Here is a 20,389-nt window from a genome sequence, read left to right as displayed (position 1 = left end):
GCCTACTTTTCTCATTGTATGAAAACGGGCTTGTTAAGTCACTAGATCTACTGGCAGTCCAATGAAAGGATCCTCGTGTAAATCCTCAGACGTTTACAGTATACCTAATGCCCACTAATAGAGATAAAGAGGCACGGTTGAGCTGCTAAGCCTGGTAGTCAGTGACGTCAGTCCATATACCGTCAGAGAGGAGGGGGCTTGCAACCCAAACCTTCAGACAAAACTTACAATAAATAAAACGGGAACATTTGCAGTAAAAATATAATCTCACACAGACAGAAGTCACACGATATTTGTTCTGACATTCATTAGCATGTAGCTAGTTAACGTTGAAATAGTCACATATTAAATAACGTTAGGTATCTGAAATTAAAACATTGTGATAAAGCTTAAAGACTCCCTGCATTGGTCATGCATGTATGGTGTGCACTTTAGACTACCATCTTAGATATAAATGTAAATGTTTACATCACTTTATTTTACATCATAGTTGATATGTACAGCAGGAATCTAATATCTTACTCAGTAAAAAAAGATTTACACATCCGCAGGCTCAGGCTCAGTCCTCTGAGTCTCTTCCTCCAATAACAATGCAGACTCACTCCTCTGAATCGGTTCCTCCAATAATAACACAGACTCAAGCCTCTGAGTCTGTTCCTCCAATAATAACACAGTCTGAGGAAAACCAATAGCTTCACTGTTGCGCCGCATCAGGGCATGGCCCCTCACAGGGTACTGCATCTCTGTGAAGGTCAGTGATGCCACCGTGATGGAACAGCGGCCCTGCACCTTGAAGCCAGACTTCTGGTAGAAGGGAACCAGGAAGTCCTCACACATGAGCACTGCACGGCGCACATAGGGCAGGCAGCGTAGATACTGCAGGTAGCGCCACATCAGGATAGGGCCCTTGCCCTGCTGCCGGAAGGTCCGGTGGACCGCCAGCACATGGATATGAACTGTGGAACCTTTGGGCTTGTGAAGAGTTAGGGCGTCCTGCAGCAAAGGAAAAATGCAAATGTAGCTCAAGTAAAGTTCATTCAATAATGTGTACGGTGATGTAATACAGAGCACCTGATTTCGAAAAACGATCAGTGAGCTAATAAAAACACAGGAAGATATAGAGTAAATGACCTATGAATCAATAGGAAATGATATAACATCATAGGTGTCTTACTAGGGTGAGTCTGTCCTGGTCCCATTGGGACCCAATGATGAAGGCTACTAGTCTCCCCTCCTCAAACCAGCCCATGGACAGCTCTGGACACAGCGTGAGGAAATGACGCACCTCATCAAGGTGGAGCGGGCAGTCTCCTGACACAGAGATAAAGGCTGGCGGAGGAAAAGAGAGACACACGTTTTCATCATCTTTGAACTCACTGTATTTAAGAATGCCAAGGCGGATCCGTATCAGTGCATTAAACCTATAACAAGGGATTAATACAAAGTGTTATGGAAATCAAGAGACAGACTAGCGAGCCCAGTCAACGTGCGTAAAGCCCAAGGAGAGGCTGTTGGCACGAGTTTTACGCGTGACTTGAGTACCCCTGATAACGCTCATACATTGTATATTCGTGCCATTAATTCATAACACATAATACATACACACATTTAGAACTGAATCTATGGACAACTTACCCTCTTTCTCGATTTCGAACACGCTGATGGCATCTTGCGTGTTGAGCGGTCGGAACTCACTTGCTGGCAGTGTGTGTCTTCTTTGGCGCCCAGGAGAAACAGAAGGGGAAAGGCGCGGTTTCAGGAAAGGCAGGGCGCCCACTAGAGACATTTTACAACTTTTATAACTCCAGTTGGATTACTTCGATATTCTTCTGTTCCTTCTATTGTTGTTTGTTTGCGCAAGTCTTCTCTCTTGGCTGTTACACGAGGGTTAATCTTCAGTTTCCTCCTCTTGTTGGGACAGCCTGTGCACAGATGACCAAGAGGGAGTAGAATCCGTATTTATAGGATGTGGTCCATGTAGATGTGAGTCATTTTACCATTTAGAATATGAATAGTACGACGTCGGTGCTCATGAATGAAATAATAGAATTTGGAGCGAGGGGGAGTGGAGAGCAATTAACTAGAACCAGAAATTAAGCGACCTGAGGTCAGCTGCTTTACGCACAAATGGCAGTGTTGTGACAACCTGTTTATTAATTGCCTAGAGAATTAATGTAACACAGAATAGAGAATTAACACACTGAATGTAATGCATTTACAATATGTTTTTTCCTCTGCCATTCGCTATTTGATTGCCATCATGTGCAGATACTCATATGCAGATACTCTGAAATGATATGGTAACCGACAAGAGCACTGTAACTGAAAATAACGTTGCTTTACTTACCTGATGCAATCTCATTCGAACACTCTCTACCTGCCTTATTGTCTTATCTCACCCTCTCGTTATCTCCTCCCTCCTCTCTCTCTTGCGTGCCCTGAAAGACGTCCACCTCTTCATTATAAAGCCAGTGATTATTACTATGTCACGTGACAGATTATAGAAATTGTTTCCACAACTCGACGTATTAGCTTCTATCGTCATCCCTTGAGTTTGACTGACACATGGCAAAGTGGATATTCTCCTGTATATTTGGGAGATATAGTAGGCATGGAGTAATTGTGGTCAACTCTTGCTCCAGCCAAGTTCTCTATACAGGTCTCCTTAGTATAGGCCTACAAATGATATTATTTAGTGGTTACTCTCTCAACAGGTGGATATTTAGAATGGGTATCCATGGTTAGAGGGAGAGAAGCTATCAGCAGTACTGACACTGAAACACTGCTATCATAAAGATAAGATTAGTCTGGTCCTAAAAGCAGAACTATAATACACCCTCAAATACACAACACCTGTAATGGACAATATTAACCCCTGGATTATCATTTTCACTTTATATAAAAACTAAAAAGACAATTAACATTGTTGATGCTCTCTGGAAAAGATGGTTGCTAATGATGAACAAGACAGAACTCTTGAAGAATTTGGGAATTTTATTACCATTCAGACAGTCGATACAGCATGATTCATGTATTTAGTTGTGGTTCTTACTAAATGAAACACTGGAAAAATATAGATCTCTCTCCTACACAGGAATGATGACATAAAAAATGACATGAATGCAATGAGAAGACTACAGCAGTATTTGAATATTAATAACAGTACTATGATGTAGTCACTCCACAGTCCACCCTACCAGACAAGGGTACAGGACACAGAAGATAACAGTAGTTCAACACAATTGCAATTACTCCACTCAGATGTGTTGAGACCGGTTGTTTTTTGTACATATTACATAACAGTCACTAGGGTCAGCCAGGGTCAGCAATGGATGTCCGCTTGTCTGTTCGGTTGAGGAGAGATTATATTCGGTTGAGGAGAGATGATACTCAGTATACACTGTCTAGCATGAGCTACCGTACCAGAGGTGATTCAAATGCAGGTTTTTGATATTCAGATGGAAATATGATAAGTGATTGTTTTCATAACCTGGATACCAGTATGCTAGTGAATCAATGCAACCAAACATACAATGAATGAAAGTGAGCTATCATAAGATTTTATACATTACTACTGTTGTACCATAGAAACAAATGTGCAAGTACTTTGTCAGAACTTCCACCACTTGCACTGCAATGACTGGTTAAGGTAAATCCACTAGGGGGACCCCTCACACTGCATAAAGAGCAGTGAGGCGTCCCAGAACGGGCCACATTAAAATAATTTGCATAGCTAATCTCTCAATTTGGATATGTGCTTTTACTTGTGTATGCATGGTCTATGACCTTGTCAACACCACCAGCAGAGCCTGACACATGAGGATTAGGTAGGTAGATAGGTATGTATGGGGTAAAAGGTACCGTACAGTATGTTTAATATTTTTATCATAAATTATTTATCCAGCATTTCACTGTACTTGTGCATGTGACAAATAAAACTTGAACTTTTATTTATCTAAAGGTATATCAAAGTAAGGTACAGGCACAGAAATGGAAGATTGAAATCAGAATGGGAGAAGTTAATATCACATCTGCAGTCAGCATACCTTCAGGAAGAGTCATTTTAAGCATCCTTTTAGATTCATTATACAGTACATTAAAACCATTCCACCCATATGACATTTTGATCCAAACCAAACCAAGTGTGGGCTCTAGGATTAGTTAAACCAGTAATTGTTATATCTCTGGGGTGAACCCAACCTGGCATGAACTGGTGCGAGTAGAACTGATGATAATGCTCACATCTGCTCCAGTGCACTAAGCTCATCATCTCCGCCCTGACAAGAAAAAGGCCCCAGCAGAGAGCACAGCACTCTGGCCTGGTCGCTCCAACTCTTATTGATCGAGTCAATGTGCAAAACCCACTGACCCATGCAGTGCTGCGTAGTGCAAAACCCTGTTTCCCTTCTTAGTGTGTGCTTGGACAGAAAACAACAGAAATATTTATATTATTTTATCTACAATAAAACCGTTCATAAAAATCGACAATGTGCTGTATCTTCTTCAACTGCTTGTAGTTCTATCAGCTAGTATTTTTCATTCACCCATAAAGCTTCAGAATAAGGACACATTAGGTGCTGATGGCTCCAAAATCTTGTGAAGGAGGACGGAGTACAATCTTAACACAGCTAGAAGAAAGGGATCATATGTAGCAGACGAGACCATCCCCCTCCTTGCTAAGTGCTCCAGATCTGAAAGGGAGAGTCAAGCCTGTGTGTTTGTGTGTCAGGAAGGAGGTGGTCCAAGAAGCATGTTGGCTAGAGCTGCAGCAGCAGCAAGAAGCATGTTGGCTAGAGCTGCAGCAGCAGCAAGAAGCATGTTGGCTAGAGCTACAGCAGCAGCAGCAAGAAGCATGTTGGCTAGAGCTGCAGCAGCAGCAAGAAGCATGTTGGCTAGAGCTGCAGCAGCAGCAAGAAGCATGTTGGCTAGAGCTGCAGCAGCAGCAAGAAGCATGTTGGCTAGAGCTGCAGCAGCAGCAAGAAGCATGTTGGCTAGAGCTGCAGCAGCAGCAAGAAGCATGTTGGCTAGAGCTGCAGCAGCAGCAAGAAGCATGTTGGCTAGAGCTGCAGCAGCAGCAAGAAGCATGTTGGCTAGAGCTGCAGCAGCAGCAGGAAGCATGTTGGCTAGAGCTGCAGCAGCAGCAAGAAGCATGTTGGCTAGAGCTGCAGCAGCAGCAAGAAGCATGTTGGCTAGAGCTGCAGCAGCAGCAAGAAGCATGTTGGCTAGAGCTACAGCAGCAGCAAGAAGCATGTTGGCTAGAGCTGCAGCAGCAGCAAGAAGCATGTTGGCTAGAGCTGCAGCAGCAGCAAGAAGCATGTTGGCTAGAGCTGCAGCAGCAGCAAGAAGCATGTTGGCTAGAGCTGTAGCAGCAGCAAGAAGCAGGTTGGCTAGAGCTGCAGCAGCAGCAGGGTAGGAGACAGGCAAGATATATAAGAAGGCAACCTCAGCTGGCCAGGTTCCTGAACCTCCACGCTGCTTGAACACAACCTCACTAGCACCTAACCCCTTCCACCCCATCCATTAAACGAAGAGGTAAAGTGGAGGTTTTCACTGATGAGAGAGAGAGAAGAGTAACCTAATATCATTGGTGGAGGTCTACAATGCTGCATTCTCCAACGTTGTGCTTCTCCATAGAGAACCTACATCCATGACTCGAACAGTATATCATGAGGTGGGAAGACCTTCATGTCAGGCCCGTGTCTCATCCTCCACAGAATGATTACCCCGGGGCTAGACAGCGGGCGTAGAGCTGGTTGCCTGCCACATCCTCGCGGGACAGAAGAATGTGCTTCTCTTCACGTGTGTCACACTTATTAAGTCAGACAGCGGAGCACACAAGGTACTCCTCAGCCATGGGCTCCTCCCTACTAAACACACCGCTCACAACACACTATCATACACACACACTCTTAGCTGAGACCAGCCAGCTGCAAGAACACCCATGGCTTTGACCCTGAATGAAGCATGGAGAGGAAAGGGAGGATCTCTAAACAACAGGACACAGAGACATTCAGTATCTATATCTGTAGAAAAAAAGAGGGGGGATTTTCCAAAGGCTGATATAATGTCTTTGGCACTTTGTATATACAGTAGACAGAGTAAGAAAGGGAGTGAGAAGTCAGAGCTGTGGGGAGGACAGACTCTCCGAGTAGATTCTCAGCCTGAGATGAGCCTGGCGATTCCTTCATGAACCTGGGCCTGTACTGGCCCGTACTCCACCATCTCCCCGTCCACAGTGATCGCTCCCTCGGGGGACAGAGGCTCCAGGCGAAAGGCCTTCACCCTCTCATACACAAGGTGTGGGCAGCCGATAGCCAGGTGGCCCCCCTTCTCCATGGTCATGAAGAGTGTGAGCAGGGCTAGCCTGGAGATGCCTGCACGCACGTACAACAGGTGGATGAAGCCGTCGTCTGCTGCGGCCCCAGGGGCGGCAAACAGGTCCTCAGCCAAGTGGGACTGGAACATGGCCAATACCAGTACAAAGTCTTCCTCATTCACTACTGTCCAATGATCAGGCACCGGCTGCTCTAAGGCTGGTAGGAGCGAGTCAGGAGGCCCCTTCTGGTTGACTGGTTGGGGCTCGGTCCTCATGGTTGTGATGGCAATGTTGGAGGAGTTGTGGGCGGTGTTGTGGTTGGAGTTTGTGCTGTGGTTGTGGCGAGAGTTCTGATTGGGGGAGCTGTTGGGCCCACAGGGTAGAGAGGAGCAGAGGGAGGAGTTCTGGGGTGTGAAGGTAGGAGCAGGCAGGTATGCCAGCCTACCCTGATATACCTTGAGGGAGGCCAGGCGCATCAGCGTACCCACCAGGAATCGCATGGGGCCAACGAGGCGGTACTTCTCGCTCTCGATGTCGACGTCGGCCACGAAGCCCCAGGCCAGGGAGAGGAAGGAGAAGATGCGCTGGCTGGAGGCCAGGTGGACAGAGACCAGGTCCAGCCGAGTCACCAGGCCTTTACACAGCAGGAAGCCACAGCTCAGCAGCAGCTCCTTACCCCAGGCCGGGGGAGACCTGCAGGGAGTAGCAGTCAGCTCACAGTAGACTGGGGCAGTTCGGTATCAGTCTGTGGTTCAATTGAGCCGGAGCTACTCCTTCACTTAAAAGTAATGACCCTAACCCTAACTCTAGAATGGTAATACATTGTACTTACAGCAGTAACCCTAACCCTCGCCATAACCCTAACCTTAGGTTCATGTCCACAAGCCGGTTAAATCCTAATCCCATTGTTTTAAAGTAACTGTTCAGTGAAAATCTCACTTTTAAATTCATATTCTGCTAACTCATACCCAAATAATGTTGTTGACTTGTCCTATACTCGTTTTTGTGGCCAAAGTATAACTTGGAGAAAAACTCAAAGTGACCGTTTCAAAAAGGCTTGCTATCTCCTCATAGAGTATGATGTCATACTCCTGAGGAGGATGAGCTGGCCAATCAGCAGTCTAGAGGAGGATGAGCTGGCCAATCAGCAGTTTACTCACATTAATATTTTTAATGACCGGTACACTGTACACCCACACCATTCCAACACAGAAAAGCTGCTTTTTAACATTCTTAATTACATTTTTTTTTGGAAGGAACACTATTTAACTCATATTGTAATTAACTATAGGTCATATTTCATAGAGATCTGGAAACGCTGGACAGTTACAGTACTTTAAACATAACCATCTTCACTGTCTGACTGTAAGATAATGGGGTTAGGGTTGAACTGGGGTGTGGACATGAAGCTAGGGTAAGGGTTGTGGCTAGGGTAAGGGTTGTGGCTAGGGTAAGGGATGTGGCTAGGGTTAGGGTTGTGGCTAGGGTAAGGGTTGTGGCTAGGGTAAGGGATGTGGCTAGGGTTAGGGTTGTGGCTAGGGTAAGGGTTGTGGCTAGGGTAAGGGATGTGGCTAGGGTAAGGGTTGTGGCTAGGGTAAGGGTTGTGGCTAGGGTAAGGGATGTGGCTAGGGTAAGGGATGTGGCTAGGGTAATGGTTGTGGCTAGGGTAAGGGATGTGGCTAGGGTAAGGGTTGTGGCTAGGGTAAGGGATGTGGCTAGGGTAAGGGTTGTGGCTAGGGTAAGGGTTGTGGCTAGGGTAAGGGATGTGGCTAGGGTAATGGTTGTGGCTAGGGTAAGGGATGTGGCTAGGGTAATGGTTGTGGCTAGGGTAATGGTTGTGGCTAGGGTAAGGGATGTAGCTAGGGTAATGGTTGTGGCTAGGGTAATGGTTGTGGCTAGGGTAAGGGATGTGGCTAGGGTAAGGGTTGTGGCTAGGGTAATGGTTGTGGCTAGGGTAATGGCTGTGGCTAGGGTAATGGATGTGGCTATGGTAAGGGTTGTGGCTAGGGTAAGGGATGTGGCTCGGGTAAGGGATGTGGCTAGGGTAAGGGATGTGGCTAGGGTAAGGGTTGTGGCTAGGGTAATGGTTGTGGCTAGGGTAATGGATGTGGCTAGGGTAAGGGTTGTGGCTAGGGTAATGGTTGTGGCTAGGGTAAGGGATGTGGCTAGGGTAATGATTGTGGCTAGGGTAATGATTGTGGCTAGGGTAAGGGTTGTGGCTAGGGTAAGGGTTGTGGCTAGGGTAAGGGATGTGGCTAGGGTAAGGGATGTGGCTAGGGTAAGGGATGTGGCTAGGGTAAGGGTTGTGGCTAGGATGTGGCTAGGGTAAGGGTTGTGGCTAGGGTAATGGTTGTGGCTAGGGTAAGGGTTGTGGCTAGGGTAAGGGTTGTGGCTAGGGTAATGGTTGTGGCTAGGGTAAGGGATGTGGCTAGGGTAAGGGTTGTGGCTAGGGTAAGGGATGTGGCTAGGGTAAGGGTTGTGGCTAGGGTAAGGGATGTGGCTAGGGTAAGGGTTGTGGCTAGGGTAAGGGTTGTGGCTAGGGTTAGCTTGGTTCGGGTTGAACAGGGGTGTTAGGGTTAGGGTTGTTCATAGGTTGCAAACCTTTATTCAACTGTGATAGATATCTGATGTTATACAACTCGCTGTGTATTTTTTTTTTTTTTTTCTGTTGATGTTGTATATGTAGGTGGCTCATATTTCACAAACAGCAGTAATAAAGGCGGTCCAGACACTACCTCAGTAGTAGTCCACTGAATTTCTAGTTGCTCTAGAACCCATTACATCACTCCATTAAAAGTAGCTATCAGCAACCGTCAAATAATGACTCTCCTTGGACTTTATGAAGTGTGAAGCTGAAGCAGACACTATCTCTCTCCCTTGTCTCTCGAAGAAATGTGCCTAATCTGCCCAGTCAGATAATTACATCCATAGAAAAGGGATAAATCACCTTCTTTGTCCAGGCCAGTTTTCCTATCGCATTCCATTCTACTGTACTCTATGCATTTAAATGTCTCATTAGTGGACTTACTTAGTGTAGTGGTGGACGGAGGCTGCCAGGGCGTTGCCCGAGCCCCCTGGTAAGATGCCCAATGGGGTCTGGATGGCCTCCTCCCAGTCCTCTCTCTCCAGAAGACCATTCAACACCTGACCGGACAGGCAAACACACACAAACAGCATCAGGCCATGACCCTCCAACTGAGAGTTGTACCCCACAAACCCCACTGCTTATTCAAACAGTCTTAGGGAAACTTTAGACAAGTTAGCTATGCTGGAAATGTGTTCATGCAGTGTCTATACTTTTGGCACCTCGAACAGCAGCCCGTCTCCTGACAGGATGACCAGAGCGTCCCACTGTGACAGATCAGTCTCTCTCACCAGGTCCCTCGCATGGTTCTGGTGCTCTATGTGGGACAGAGAGAAACACCATGAGAGAGGGACAGCGAGAAGGAGGGAGGAAAGAGAGCGAGAATAAGGTCCGAGAGATGGCCTCCCTTCACCAGAAGCCCCCAGGGAGGGATCAGTGGGATGGGAGAGAAAAGAGATTCAATTTCCCTCTATCAGTCCATACATATCACATTAGACCATGCAGTGGCTATTCAACTGGCCGATGGCAGTCTTCAAAGCAGCCAGGCCTTAGTGCAAACATCTGCCACTGCTGTGACGGTTAATGTGACGACTGGGGCCGACTCTGTTTGTTTAGTGGAGTTTTTATTGGAGATGTCCTTGAGACAGTCGCGCTGCAGGGGGTCTTATTGGATCCCCCCTAAGCACACTGTCTAGCACCATTCTGCCAGCTGAGACTCGTGTTCTGCAGCAAATATCAGCTCTGCTAAAGGCAGTACTGTGTTTGTTTGTTATTGCAATTGTGTGTGTCTATGCCTGTGTCTGTGTGGGTGTGTTGAGGCATTGTCATCACAAGGGCATTACTTTTCTGCTTGAGTTACCGTATGTTTTGAGGTTTGAAAAATGACCAGAAAAAACTCCATTACTACATCCACCCCCCTCTCCTCCTCCTCTTCCTCTCCTCTTCTCCTCCTCTCCTCCTCCTCTCCTCCTCCTCCTCTCCTAGCATAACATGTATCTGTCCCCTAGCCCTCCCTCACCCACTGAGTTACCTTTAAGTCCATGCTGTTTTGTATGTATGGGGAGACTGACAGCGGAGTGATGTGGTCCTGTGCTGTCAGGCAAAAGCAGAGGGAGGTTGTTGCGGCTGACTCAGCACTCTATGCTGCTGGCTGGAGGCTGAGGCTGCACTTCCCAGCCCTCTCCTTATTCACGGGGTCAGTGCCACATGCAAACACACATAGACAGGGGCTACCTCACCATCTCTTGACTTTCTGGATTTTACGTAATCCTCTCTTCTGATGAGCTATAGCTTGGTAGCTACTCTCTGTTAATGTGATATGAATCAAGGTCCCTTTTGGGTTAGGATGATACCGCATGCCCAATATAACGTTTTTTTGCTTTCAGTTCCTGAATACATAGCTACTTGAACATTGAACTGTTTTCCACATGAGCTCCCTCAGTTTCTGAGGGAGACACACACATGCAGGTGCACACAAGCACATGAACACACACCACAGAAAACCCCAGATTCACCCCCTCGCTGAAAGACGATCCTCTCAGTGTGCCTTAGTCCTCTGGCAGAGACTAGTAGGTGACATGATAGTTCTGCAGGGCTCCATTCTCTAAGTGGAGGCAGGCAGGGCAGCGAGGTGGCGCTGGTTAATCCACTCAGACAGGCTAGCTACAGTACCCAGGCAGTGGAGGGGGAGCAGTGCTAGCTGAGCGCTAGCTGAGAGAGCCTCTGGTGACCCATATTCTCCCAGCCCCAGCTCCCAGCAGTCCCAGGTCGGCATCGTCACGCCGACTGTCGGTAATTAGACTGTCTTTGTTCATCACCACCCAGATGCTAACCTTCCCCATGTCCCCTGGGACTGAACTCACACTCTTTCTCCTCTCTCTCTGTTCTCTCCTTTTTCAGTTGTTTCAAAGATTAAGAAGGCATTGAACAACTCATAGGTGTCTTGGTGATGGTTTGTAACGTTGGCAGAGATAGCTTCTTGTCAGCTATACCGGGTGATGGTTTGTAACGCTGGCAGAGATAGCTTCTTGTCAGCTATACTGGGTGATGGTGAAGTATAGGTGGTGGTGTTAATATGTAGTTGAAGGGATTTTTAAAAGTCTTTCTGGCTCCTTGGATTGTTCCTGCTGCTCAAAGATACCTGACTTTTATTCAGTGAAAGGTTATGCAGAGTTCAGTGACTTTGAACTCATTGCTACTGTTAGTGAAAAGCAGTTGAGAGTATATAATACTGGGAGCAGGGGATCCAACAAGGCAGTGCCAAACAGTCAAACACTGTGTGTGTGTGTGTGTGTGTGTGTGTGTGTGTGTGTGTGTGTGTGTGTGTGTGTGTGTGTGTGTGTGTGTGTGTGTGTGTGCAAGCAATCAGGGCAGTGCGATAATAGGGTTCAAGCAGGTAGGTGTGTAAGGGACTGAGTGTTGACCAGTGATGACTAGTGTGTAGGGGACTGAGTGTTGACCAGTGTGTGTAGGGGACTAACCAGTGATGACCAGTGTGTAGGGGACTGACCAGTGATGACCAGTGTGTGTAGGGGACTAACCAGTGATGACCAGTGTGTAGGGGACTGACCAGTGATGACTAGTGTGTAGGGGACTGAGTGTTGACCAGTGATGACTAGTGTGTAGGGGACTGAGTGTTGACCAGTGTGTGTAGGGGACTAACCAGTGATGACCAGTGTGTAGGGGACTGACCAGTGATGACCAGTGTGTGTAGGGGACTAACCAGTGATGACCAGTGTGTAGGGGACTGACCAGTGATGACCAGTGTGTAGGGGACTGACCAGTGATGACCAGTGTGTGTAAGGGACTGAGTGTTGACCAGTGTGTAGGGGACTGACCAGTGATGACCAGTGTGTAGGGGACTGACCAGTGATGACCAGTGTGTGTAGGGGACTAACCAGTGATGACCAGTGTGTAGGGGACTGACCAGTGATGACCAGTGTGTGTAGGGGACTAACCAGTGATGACCAGTGTGTAGGGGACTGACCAGTGATGACCAGTGTGTGTAGGGGACTAACCAGTGATGACCAGTGTGTAGGGGACTGACCAGTGATGACCAGTGTGTAGGGGACTGACCAGTGATGACCAGTGTGTGTAGGGGACTAACCAGTGATGACCAGTGTGTAGGGGACTGACCAGTGATGACCAGTGTGTAGGGGACTGACCAGTGATGACCAATGTGTAGGGGACTGACCAGTGATGACCAGTGTGTAGGGGACTGACCAGTGATGACCAGTGTGTAGGGGACTGACCAGTGATGACCAGTGTGTAGGGGACTGACCAGTGATGACCAATGTGTAGGGGACTGACCAGTGATGACCAATGTGTAGGGGACTGACCAGTGATGACCAGTGTGTAGGGGACTGACCAGTGATGACCAATGTGTAGGGGACTGACCAGTGATGACCAATGTGTAGGGGACTGACCAGTGATGACCAATGTGTAGGGGACTGACCAGTGATGACCAATGTATGTAGGGGACTGACCAGTGATGACCAATGTGTAGGGGACTGACCAGTGATGACCAGTGTGTAGGGGACTGACCAGTGATGACCACTGTGCAGGGGACTGACCAGTGATGAACAATGTGTAGGGGACTGACCAGTGATGACCAGTGTGTAGGGGACTGACCAGTGTGTAGGGGACTGACCAGTGATGACCAATGTGTAGGGAACTGACCAGTGATGACCAGTGTGTAGGGGACTGACCAGTGATGACCAATGTGTAGGGAACTGACCAGTGATGACCAATGTGTAGGGAACTGACCAGTGATGACCAGTGTGTAGGGGACTGACCAGTGATGACCAATGTGTGTAGGGAACTGACCAGTGATGACCAGTGTGTGTAGTGGACTGACCAGTGATGACCAGTGTGTAGGGAACTGACCAGTGATGACCAATGTGTAGGGAACTGACCAGTGATGACCAATATGTAGGGGACTGACCAGTGATGACCAATGTGTAGGGGACTGACCAGTGATGACCAGTGTGTGTAGGGGACTGACCAGTGATGACCAGTGTGTGTAGGGGACTGACCAGTGATGACCAATGTGTAGGGGACTGACCAGTGTGTAGGGGACTGACCAGTGATGACCAACGTGCAGGGGACTGACCAGTGATGACCAATGTGTAGGGAACTGACCAGTGATGACCAGTGTGTAGGGGACTGACCAGTGATGACCAGTGTGTGTAGGGGACTAACCAGTGATGACCAGTGTGTAGGGGACTGACCAGTGATGACCAGTGTGTAGGGGACTGACCAGTGATGACCAATGTGTAGGGGACTGACCAGTGATGACCAGTGTGTAGGGGACTGACCAGTGATGACCAGTGTGTAGGGGACTGACCAGTGATGACCAGTGTGTAGGGGACTGACCAGTGATGACCAATGTGTAGGGGACTGACCAGTGATGACCAATGTGTAGGGGACTGACCAGTGATGACCAGTGTGTAGGGGACTGACCAGTGATGACCAATGTGTAGGGGACTGACCAGTGATGACCAATGTGTAGGGGACTGACCAGTGATGACCAATGTGTAGGGGACTGACCAGTGATGACCAATGTATGTAGGGGACTGACCAGTGATGACCAATGTGTAGGGGACTGACCAGTGATGACCAGTGTGTAGGGGACTGACCAGTGATGACCACTGTGCAGGGGACTGACCAGTGATGAACAATGTGTAGGGGACTGACCAGTGATGACCAGTGTGTAGGGGACTGACCAGTGTGTAGGGGACTGACCAGTGATGACCAATGTGTAGGGAACTGACCAGTGATGACCAGTGTGTAGGGGACTGACCAGTGATGACCAATGTGTAGGGAACTGACCAGTGATGACCAATGTGTAGGGAACTGACCAGTGATGACCAGTGTGTAGGGGACTGACCAGTGATGACCAATGTGTGTAGGGAACTGACCAGTGATGACCAGTGTGTGTAGGGGACTGACCAGTGATGACCAGTGTGTAGGGAACTGACCAGTGATGACCAATGTGTAGGGAACTGACCAGTGATGACCAATATGTAGGGGACTGACCAGTGATGACCAATGTGTAGGGGACTGACCAGTGATGACCAGTGTGTGTAGGGGACTGACCAGTGATGACCAGTGTGTGTAGGGGACTGACCAGTGATGACCAATGTGTAGGGGACTGACCAGTGTGTAGGGGACTGACCAGTGATGACCAACGTGCAGGGGACTGACCAGTGATGACCAATGTGTAGGGAACTGACCAGTGATGACCAATGTGTAGGGGACTGACCAGTGATGACCAATGTGTGTAGGGGACTGACCAGTGATGACCAATGTGTGTAGGGGACTGACCAGTGATGACCAATGTGTAGGGAACTGACCAGTGATGACCAATGTGCGTATGGGACTGACCAGTGATGACCAATGTGTAGGGGACTGACCAGTGTTTAGGGGACTGACCAGTGATGACCAACGTGCAGGGGACTGACCAGTGATGACCAATGTGTAGGGAACTGACCAGTGATGACCAGTGTGTAGGGGACTGAAGCCTCGGTGAGCATGGGCTCGATTTGCCCAGAGAAAAGCTGGAGAGCCTGGCCCCGCCCACTCTGGGGGTTCACCAGAACCATGACCCTGCAGGGCCGCCGTACCTCATAGTACTTCACATCTGAGAGCGAGAGAGAGAGAGAGAATAGAAAAACAGAGCAATAGAGTGAGAGATGTAGATAAACAGAAGAGGGAAGAAAGAATAGTTTGTGAGTTGGTATTCTCAAGCTGTCAAGGGAATAATTGCTCCACTTAATTTTCTAGTATCAAGGAAACATCAATCATGCAACTCTCCATTGTCTTTCAAAATGTTTTTCTGACATCAATCTCAGACATGTCAAAGTGGTTATGAAAGGAGTCTCTACCCTCTAGATCTCTTGGCAGAAAACCATTGTTCAAAAAGATAGCATTAAACAGTGATACCAAGGGCAGTGACACCATTCACTCACAGATGGTGCTTGACGTTATTGTTTTTGTGACCCACTTATTTTTCCCCAGAAATGTAAGTCAAACAAAACACATGCCACCTCAACTCATTCGCCTAATGTTGTAGTTGATGATATGCTCTGGAACTTTGGCGAATACTAAGTATTTTTTAAACCTGCCGCTTTGGGCTGGATGTGTCAATCTGCAGTTTTACCTAAATTAGCCACAAATCCCTAGTTTGAAAGCAACAGCTTTTCTGTGCTGCGCTATTTTCCCTACATTTTCCCACAGGTGGGCCAGCCCCCTAGCAATTTGAGTTGCAGCGAATGAGCTTCAGCCCCTCGCAATTTGAGTGAAAGCTAGCAAGATGCACACAGAGCAGAGCGAGAGAGAAAGCATTGACGTGGTGCACATATCTGCACATAAGTGAGGTAACACAATTTTCGGGGACCACTTTTGGCTCATGAGTGCTACTTTCAGAACTACTGGCTAAAAAGTATACAAAACTACCGGAGAATGTGGTTATCTTTACAATTATTACCAGACACCAACGGATTAATTAAAAGCTGGCTGAACTTGTTCAGATGTTGCAGAGCCCCATGAGAGATAATTTCAGGGACAGTTGTTTTTAACTCAGGATGAACTCCTAGCCTCTGATACTGTAGTTACTATAGATGCCCTTGTCTTTCTGCACAGGGGACAGTGTCTTCTCAGAGGCCATAGTAAATCATAAGAGAGATTTAGGGCTGTCCCCGACAAAAACAAATCTTAGTCGAGAGTCGTCTGTTCTTTCGAACAATAGATTGCTCCAAATTTAAAAACATGTGTTTTTCCATTTATAGACACACCCTATGTTTGAATACAATCAACTATATGCAGGCTACTTATCTTGTCTGATGCTTTAAGCACTGCGATTAAAAATTAAGACACACAAATGACTAAAGAGGAAGCTAGAGATCAATAAGCCTAACCTGTTCCTGACCCGACCCTCCTCCTCTCGCTGCTGCTGGGCTTCGCAGATTCTGCCATTATGCTCCTGAAGTTGCCGGTAATAGGATACACCAGCGGTTGGCAACCTTTTCCATTTGGAGTGCCAAGTTATCATACCATTTCTCCTGATCTGCGTGCCAGTTATGATTTTCATATGCACATATTCGTGGAACAGTTTCATTTAATTTATATTAAAGTCCTCATGTCTCAAAATCAATTTCATGTGGTTAATCACAATTCTATCTAAATTAATATTATTCAAATAAAAAAATTACTTCTATTGCCATTGCTAATATGTAAAAATATCCTGGGCTCTCAGAGTTTCCCAAACAGACAAAGCTGTAGGCTATTTGCGCAAGGGATAAGAAGTAATCAGGCAGGCTTATTTTATGACGTTTCAACCGGATCAGAGCATGAGATTTTTTCACCCTTTCATGCTGAGTGGTTATCAAAAGGGAGCAAATTTTTCAATTAGGCTACGTTAAGGAACTATTGTCATTCTCAATGGATGTAAAAACAGACTTTGTTTATTTGCTGTTTGAGGCGAAGGAAAAATGACTTTGAGAAACTCCACAGTGACGGTGAGTTAAGACAATCAGAAATAGTATCAGATCCCCAAATGGGCACATTTATAGGTCTACATTTGTGTGCAGGCCAGGTAGCCTAGGCCTACTTCTATGTGTAATCAGGTGCATGTACTTACTCAAGATTGACAGTTAAGACAATCAGAAATAGTATCAGATCCCCAAATGGGCACATTTATAGGTCTACATTTGCGTGCAGGCCAGGTAGCCTAGGCCTACTTCTATGTGTAATCAGGTGCATGTACTTACTCAAGATTGACAGAAGCGCTTCAAACAAAAGACAGTGAATAAATTGACAACTCGGAAATGGAATGAAATAAACCAAAACTTAGGTTGTGCACCCTGCCAACAACGTTTCCACTCCTACAATGACAAGACTATAAAAATAATATAGTTTTTAGCTTACAGCACCTGGTATTCCCAGGCGATCTCCCGTCCCAGTACTAACCAGCCCCGACCCTAAACAGGCAGTTTGTCACAAGCATATTTTGTTTACCCCGTTTTCTCCCCAAATTAAGTCCCTTGGCTCATCTCTGCAACTCCTCAATTGGCTCGGGAGAGGCGAAGGTCCTCCGAAACATGACCCGCCTGGCCACCTACTTCTTATGACACTGCTCACTTAACCCGGATGTCAGCCGCACCAATGTGTCAGAGGAAACACCGTTCAACTGATGACCGGAGTCAGCTTGCAGGCGCCCGGCCCTGTCACAAGGAGTTGCTAGAGCACGATGAGCCAAGGGAAGCCGCACCGGTCACCCTCCCATACCCCGGATGGCCAATTGTGAGCAGTCCTATGGGGTTCCCGGTCACGGCCGGTTGTGACACAGCCTGGGATCGGAACCCCGGGCTGTAGTGATGCCTCAGTAATGCGGTGCAGTGCTTTTTGACCGCTGTGCCACCCAGGACCAGTAATTATGATAAGATATTGAATGTATTAACATAAATTACCATAACCAAACAAACATTTCAAATGAGAATTTATAGTAATTAACGGTAAATGTACTACTGGTGATACTGTGGTCTGCCATCCCTGCGGCCTCAAAATGGATTAGTCCACATAATTTAAAAAATATATATTTGCCACTGCTCGACTAAAGAAATCTTGGTCAAGCAACAGCCTATCGACCAAACAATCGACCAATCGACTAATTGGGGTCATCCTTACAGAGATTACACTTGTTTGTGGTTATGAGTAGTACTTCAGACGCAAATTAACCTTGTCAGACATTATCAGTACCGGATCAAGGTTGGCAGTTGAGCATTATCCTCTGAACCCTGCATGTGCCACATGCGGAAGCAACTTCCCACCAGTGAATGTGAGTCCGGTTCTGCTGGGCATTGGGACCGGTCCTATGGGCCTAATTGGACCCTTGGGAGCAGTGAAACAGCCATCGCACTACCCTGTGAATTCCATCCTGTAGCCTCATGCCAACAGGACTGGCACCAGTACACCCTTACCCTGCTGTGCCACTGTCCCTCCACACAAGGCCCCTCTGTCTGGTTCATGCCCAGTGCCGTCTGAGCGGAAATGGCCTCCCCTGTCCCTGCCCAGAAATCCAATTACCAGCCGGCTGACCTGGAGTGGCACCTCCTACTCATTTGGCTCCTGTGCAGGGACAGCAGAGGTACCGAAATATCTCAAAGTGAGGTGTAAAACCATCAGAAAGAGCAGTATTAAGACAGTATCAAAACACAATCTTGCCAACTCTTCCATTCATACAAAGGGTTGCCATTGTATTTTTTTCTTCACACTACACAATGTGGCTTTTATACACTAAAGGCTCTGACTTCATGTCTTTCAGACACAATGGTGGATGCTGCCGTTTGGTACATAACTTTTAGGGTCCGTTTTTCCACTCAAGTGAGGTCAAATGAGCTCTATAAAATGCTCTCAATACAATGAGCCAAATAAAGGCTTCAATAAAACAGTTCAGGGATGACAGAACAATCGCTGCCTCCTCAGGGGTCAAAGCCAATGCTGTAGTCCTTGTGCCTCAAATACAGAGGCGGTTTAACATCCTCCCCTGACAGCTTGTGAGTAGGAATTCAGCACCGCCTTAACCACCACAGAACATGAGATATTTCCATGTAAGCAATATCATGCTCTGCTGTATTCTGCTGTGTTTCCTGTCTCCTGACTCCTTCAGTTTCCTGTAGCAGTACATTAATAGTTGCTTGGGGCTAAAACTAAAGACGCAAACTAGACGTTGGTCTACTCATTAACTTGGTAACGTTAGTTTTAAACATAGGGCCTCCCATTGTTCAAAAGCCTTCAGCTCCCAGAAGCCTCAGAGTATATTTCGAGGAAGCATTTCCATGGTTCCTGGGTCAGTAAGAGGTGGGCTCTAACATATGTGCTTACAGGTGATCTAATCAGTCAAAGACCGGTTATCATTATTAGGTCTATTTATGGTACAATTGGGTATGGAAAACATATTAAGTTGACATTAAAAGAAGTGTACGTTTGTGCACCTATGGACTGCAACTAGAAATACTGTATAGCTTGGTGTTTCACTTATCACAGGAAAAAAACTCCTTCACATGGATACAGCACGAAAGCAAAGCTATCCGAATTGAAGTTGGTTATCAGAGCTTGATAGTTACAAAAGTTTCAGTAGCAGTCATACAGGGTTCATTATAGCATTGTTTACACCTAGCGCTAACATGTGATCTGATCAATATGATCCAATAACTAGGTGATCAAGGTTTGTCGTGTCTACACATTGTATTAAAATGTGTCTCTTATCCGTTCACTGTGTCCGCATTGTGACCAGATTAGCTGGTGCCTCCCTGTAAGCAAATTATTTGACAGATATTCTTTCAAAATAACATGAATGTATTTATTTTAAGACAATTACTGATGCCGTAAATCAATGGTGGTATCTGTCAATGATGTTTGAGGCTGGTATAATGATAATTTAAATAGTTTGACCATTGCAGATCTGTTTACACTTGACTGATATCCAGACACAATCCGTGCCTGACTACCCCAGGAAGATCTGATTACAATCAAATCACAATGTGTCTTTTCATTGTCTACACCTGTCTAAAAATGTGGGCACAATCATAATACTGACAAGATCAGTACAAAAGGCGCATGTTAGAACTAGGTATGAACAGGGCTTCTGTTTCAGGCGGTGATCTTCACCAGCCAAGTTGGTTACAGAAACAGTGAGGACCCTAAATAAAGAGCCAGCTCAATATTGTTTTTGATTTAATAATTAAAGCTTTGATGCCCATTCCCTAAGTCATATTTTGTAACATGCTGCCCAGAGTCATTTCTGTGGAAACAACCTTTTAGGCCCTGTGTGTGTGTGTGTGTGTGTGTGTGTGTGTGTGTGTGTGTGTGTGTGTGTGTGTGTGTGTGTGTGTGTGTGTGTGTGTGTGTGTGTGTGTGTGTGTGTGTGTGTGTGTGTGTGTGTGTGTGGCTGTGGTTAAGTGCCTGTGGGCAGATGTGACCCTGACTCA

The 20,389-nt window shown here is 46.7% G+C and overlaps 3 protein-coding genes across 3 annotated transcripts; 1 reads left to right on the top strand and 2 right to left on the bottom strand.

Annotated features, from left to right (window-relative positions):
* Positions 1 to 537: 537 nt before the first annotated feature.
* On the bottom strand, positions 538 to 1,786 carry LOC120034465 (serotonin N-acetyltransferase-like). The gene is made up of 3 exons (XM_038981038.1): positions 1,636 to 1,786; positions 1,175 to 1,329; positions 538 to 993 (listed from the first exon to the last, which is right to left on the bottom strand). The coding sequence occupies exons 1-3, from the start codon at positions 1,784 to 1,786 to the stop codon at positions 538 to 540; spliced, it is 762 nt and encodes a 253-aa protein (XP_038836966.1).
* A 2,030-nt stretch (positions 1,787 to 3,816) lies between these two features.
* Positions 3,817 to 5,366, top strand: LOC120034003 (antigen LPMC-61-like). The gene is made up of 2 exons (XM_038980402.1): positions 3,817 to 3,827; positions 4,730 to 5,366. The coding sequence occupies exons 1-2, from the start codon at positions 3,817 to 3,819 to the stop codon at positions 5,364 to 5,366; spliced, it is 648 nt and encodes a 215-aa protein (XP_038836330.1).
* A 273-nt stretch (positions 5,367 to 5,639) lies between these two features.
* LOC120034002 (sphingosine kinase 2-like) lies at positions 5,640 to 15,013 on the bottom strand. Its single transcript, XM_038980401.1, has 6 exons — positions 14,893 to 15,013; positions 9,623 to 9,717; positions 9,345 to 9,460; positions 6,681 to 7,009; positions 6,161 to 6,569; positions 5,640 to 5,775 (listed from the first exon to the last, which is right to left on the bottom strand). Exons 1-6 carry the CDS (start codon positions 15,002 to 15,004, stop codon positions 5,640 to 5,642), a joined length of 1,197 nt encoding a protein of 398 aa, XP_038836329.1. The 5' UTR covers positions 15,005 to 15,013.
* Between the last annotated feature and the right edge of the window lie 5,376 nt (positions 15,014 to 20,389).

This window comes from Salvelinus namaycush, chromosome 41 (genome assembly GCF_016432855.1).
Source record: "Salvelinus namaycush isolate Seneca chromosome 41, SaNama_1.0, whole genome shotgun sequence".
Classification (NCBI taxonomy): domain Eukaryota; kingdom Metazoa; phylum Chordata; class Actinopteri; order Salmoniformes; family Salmonidae; genus Salvelinus; species Salvelinus namaycush.
The sequence above is the reverse complement of the archived record's forward strand: the minus strand, read 5'-3'. Positions and strand labels throughout refer to the sequence as shown.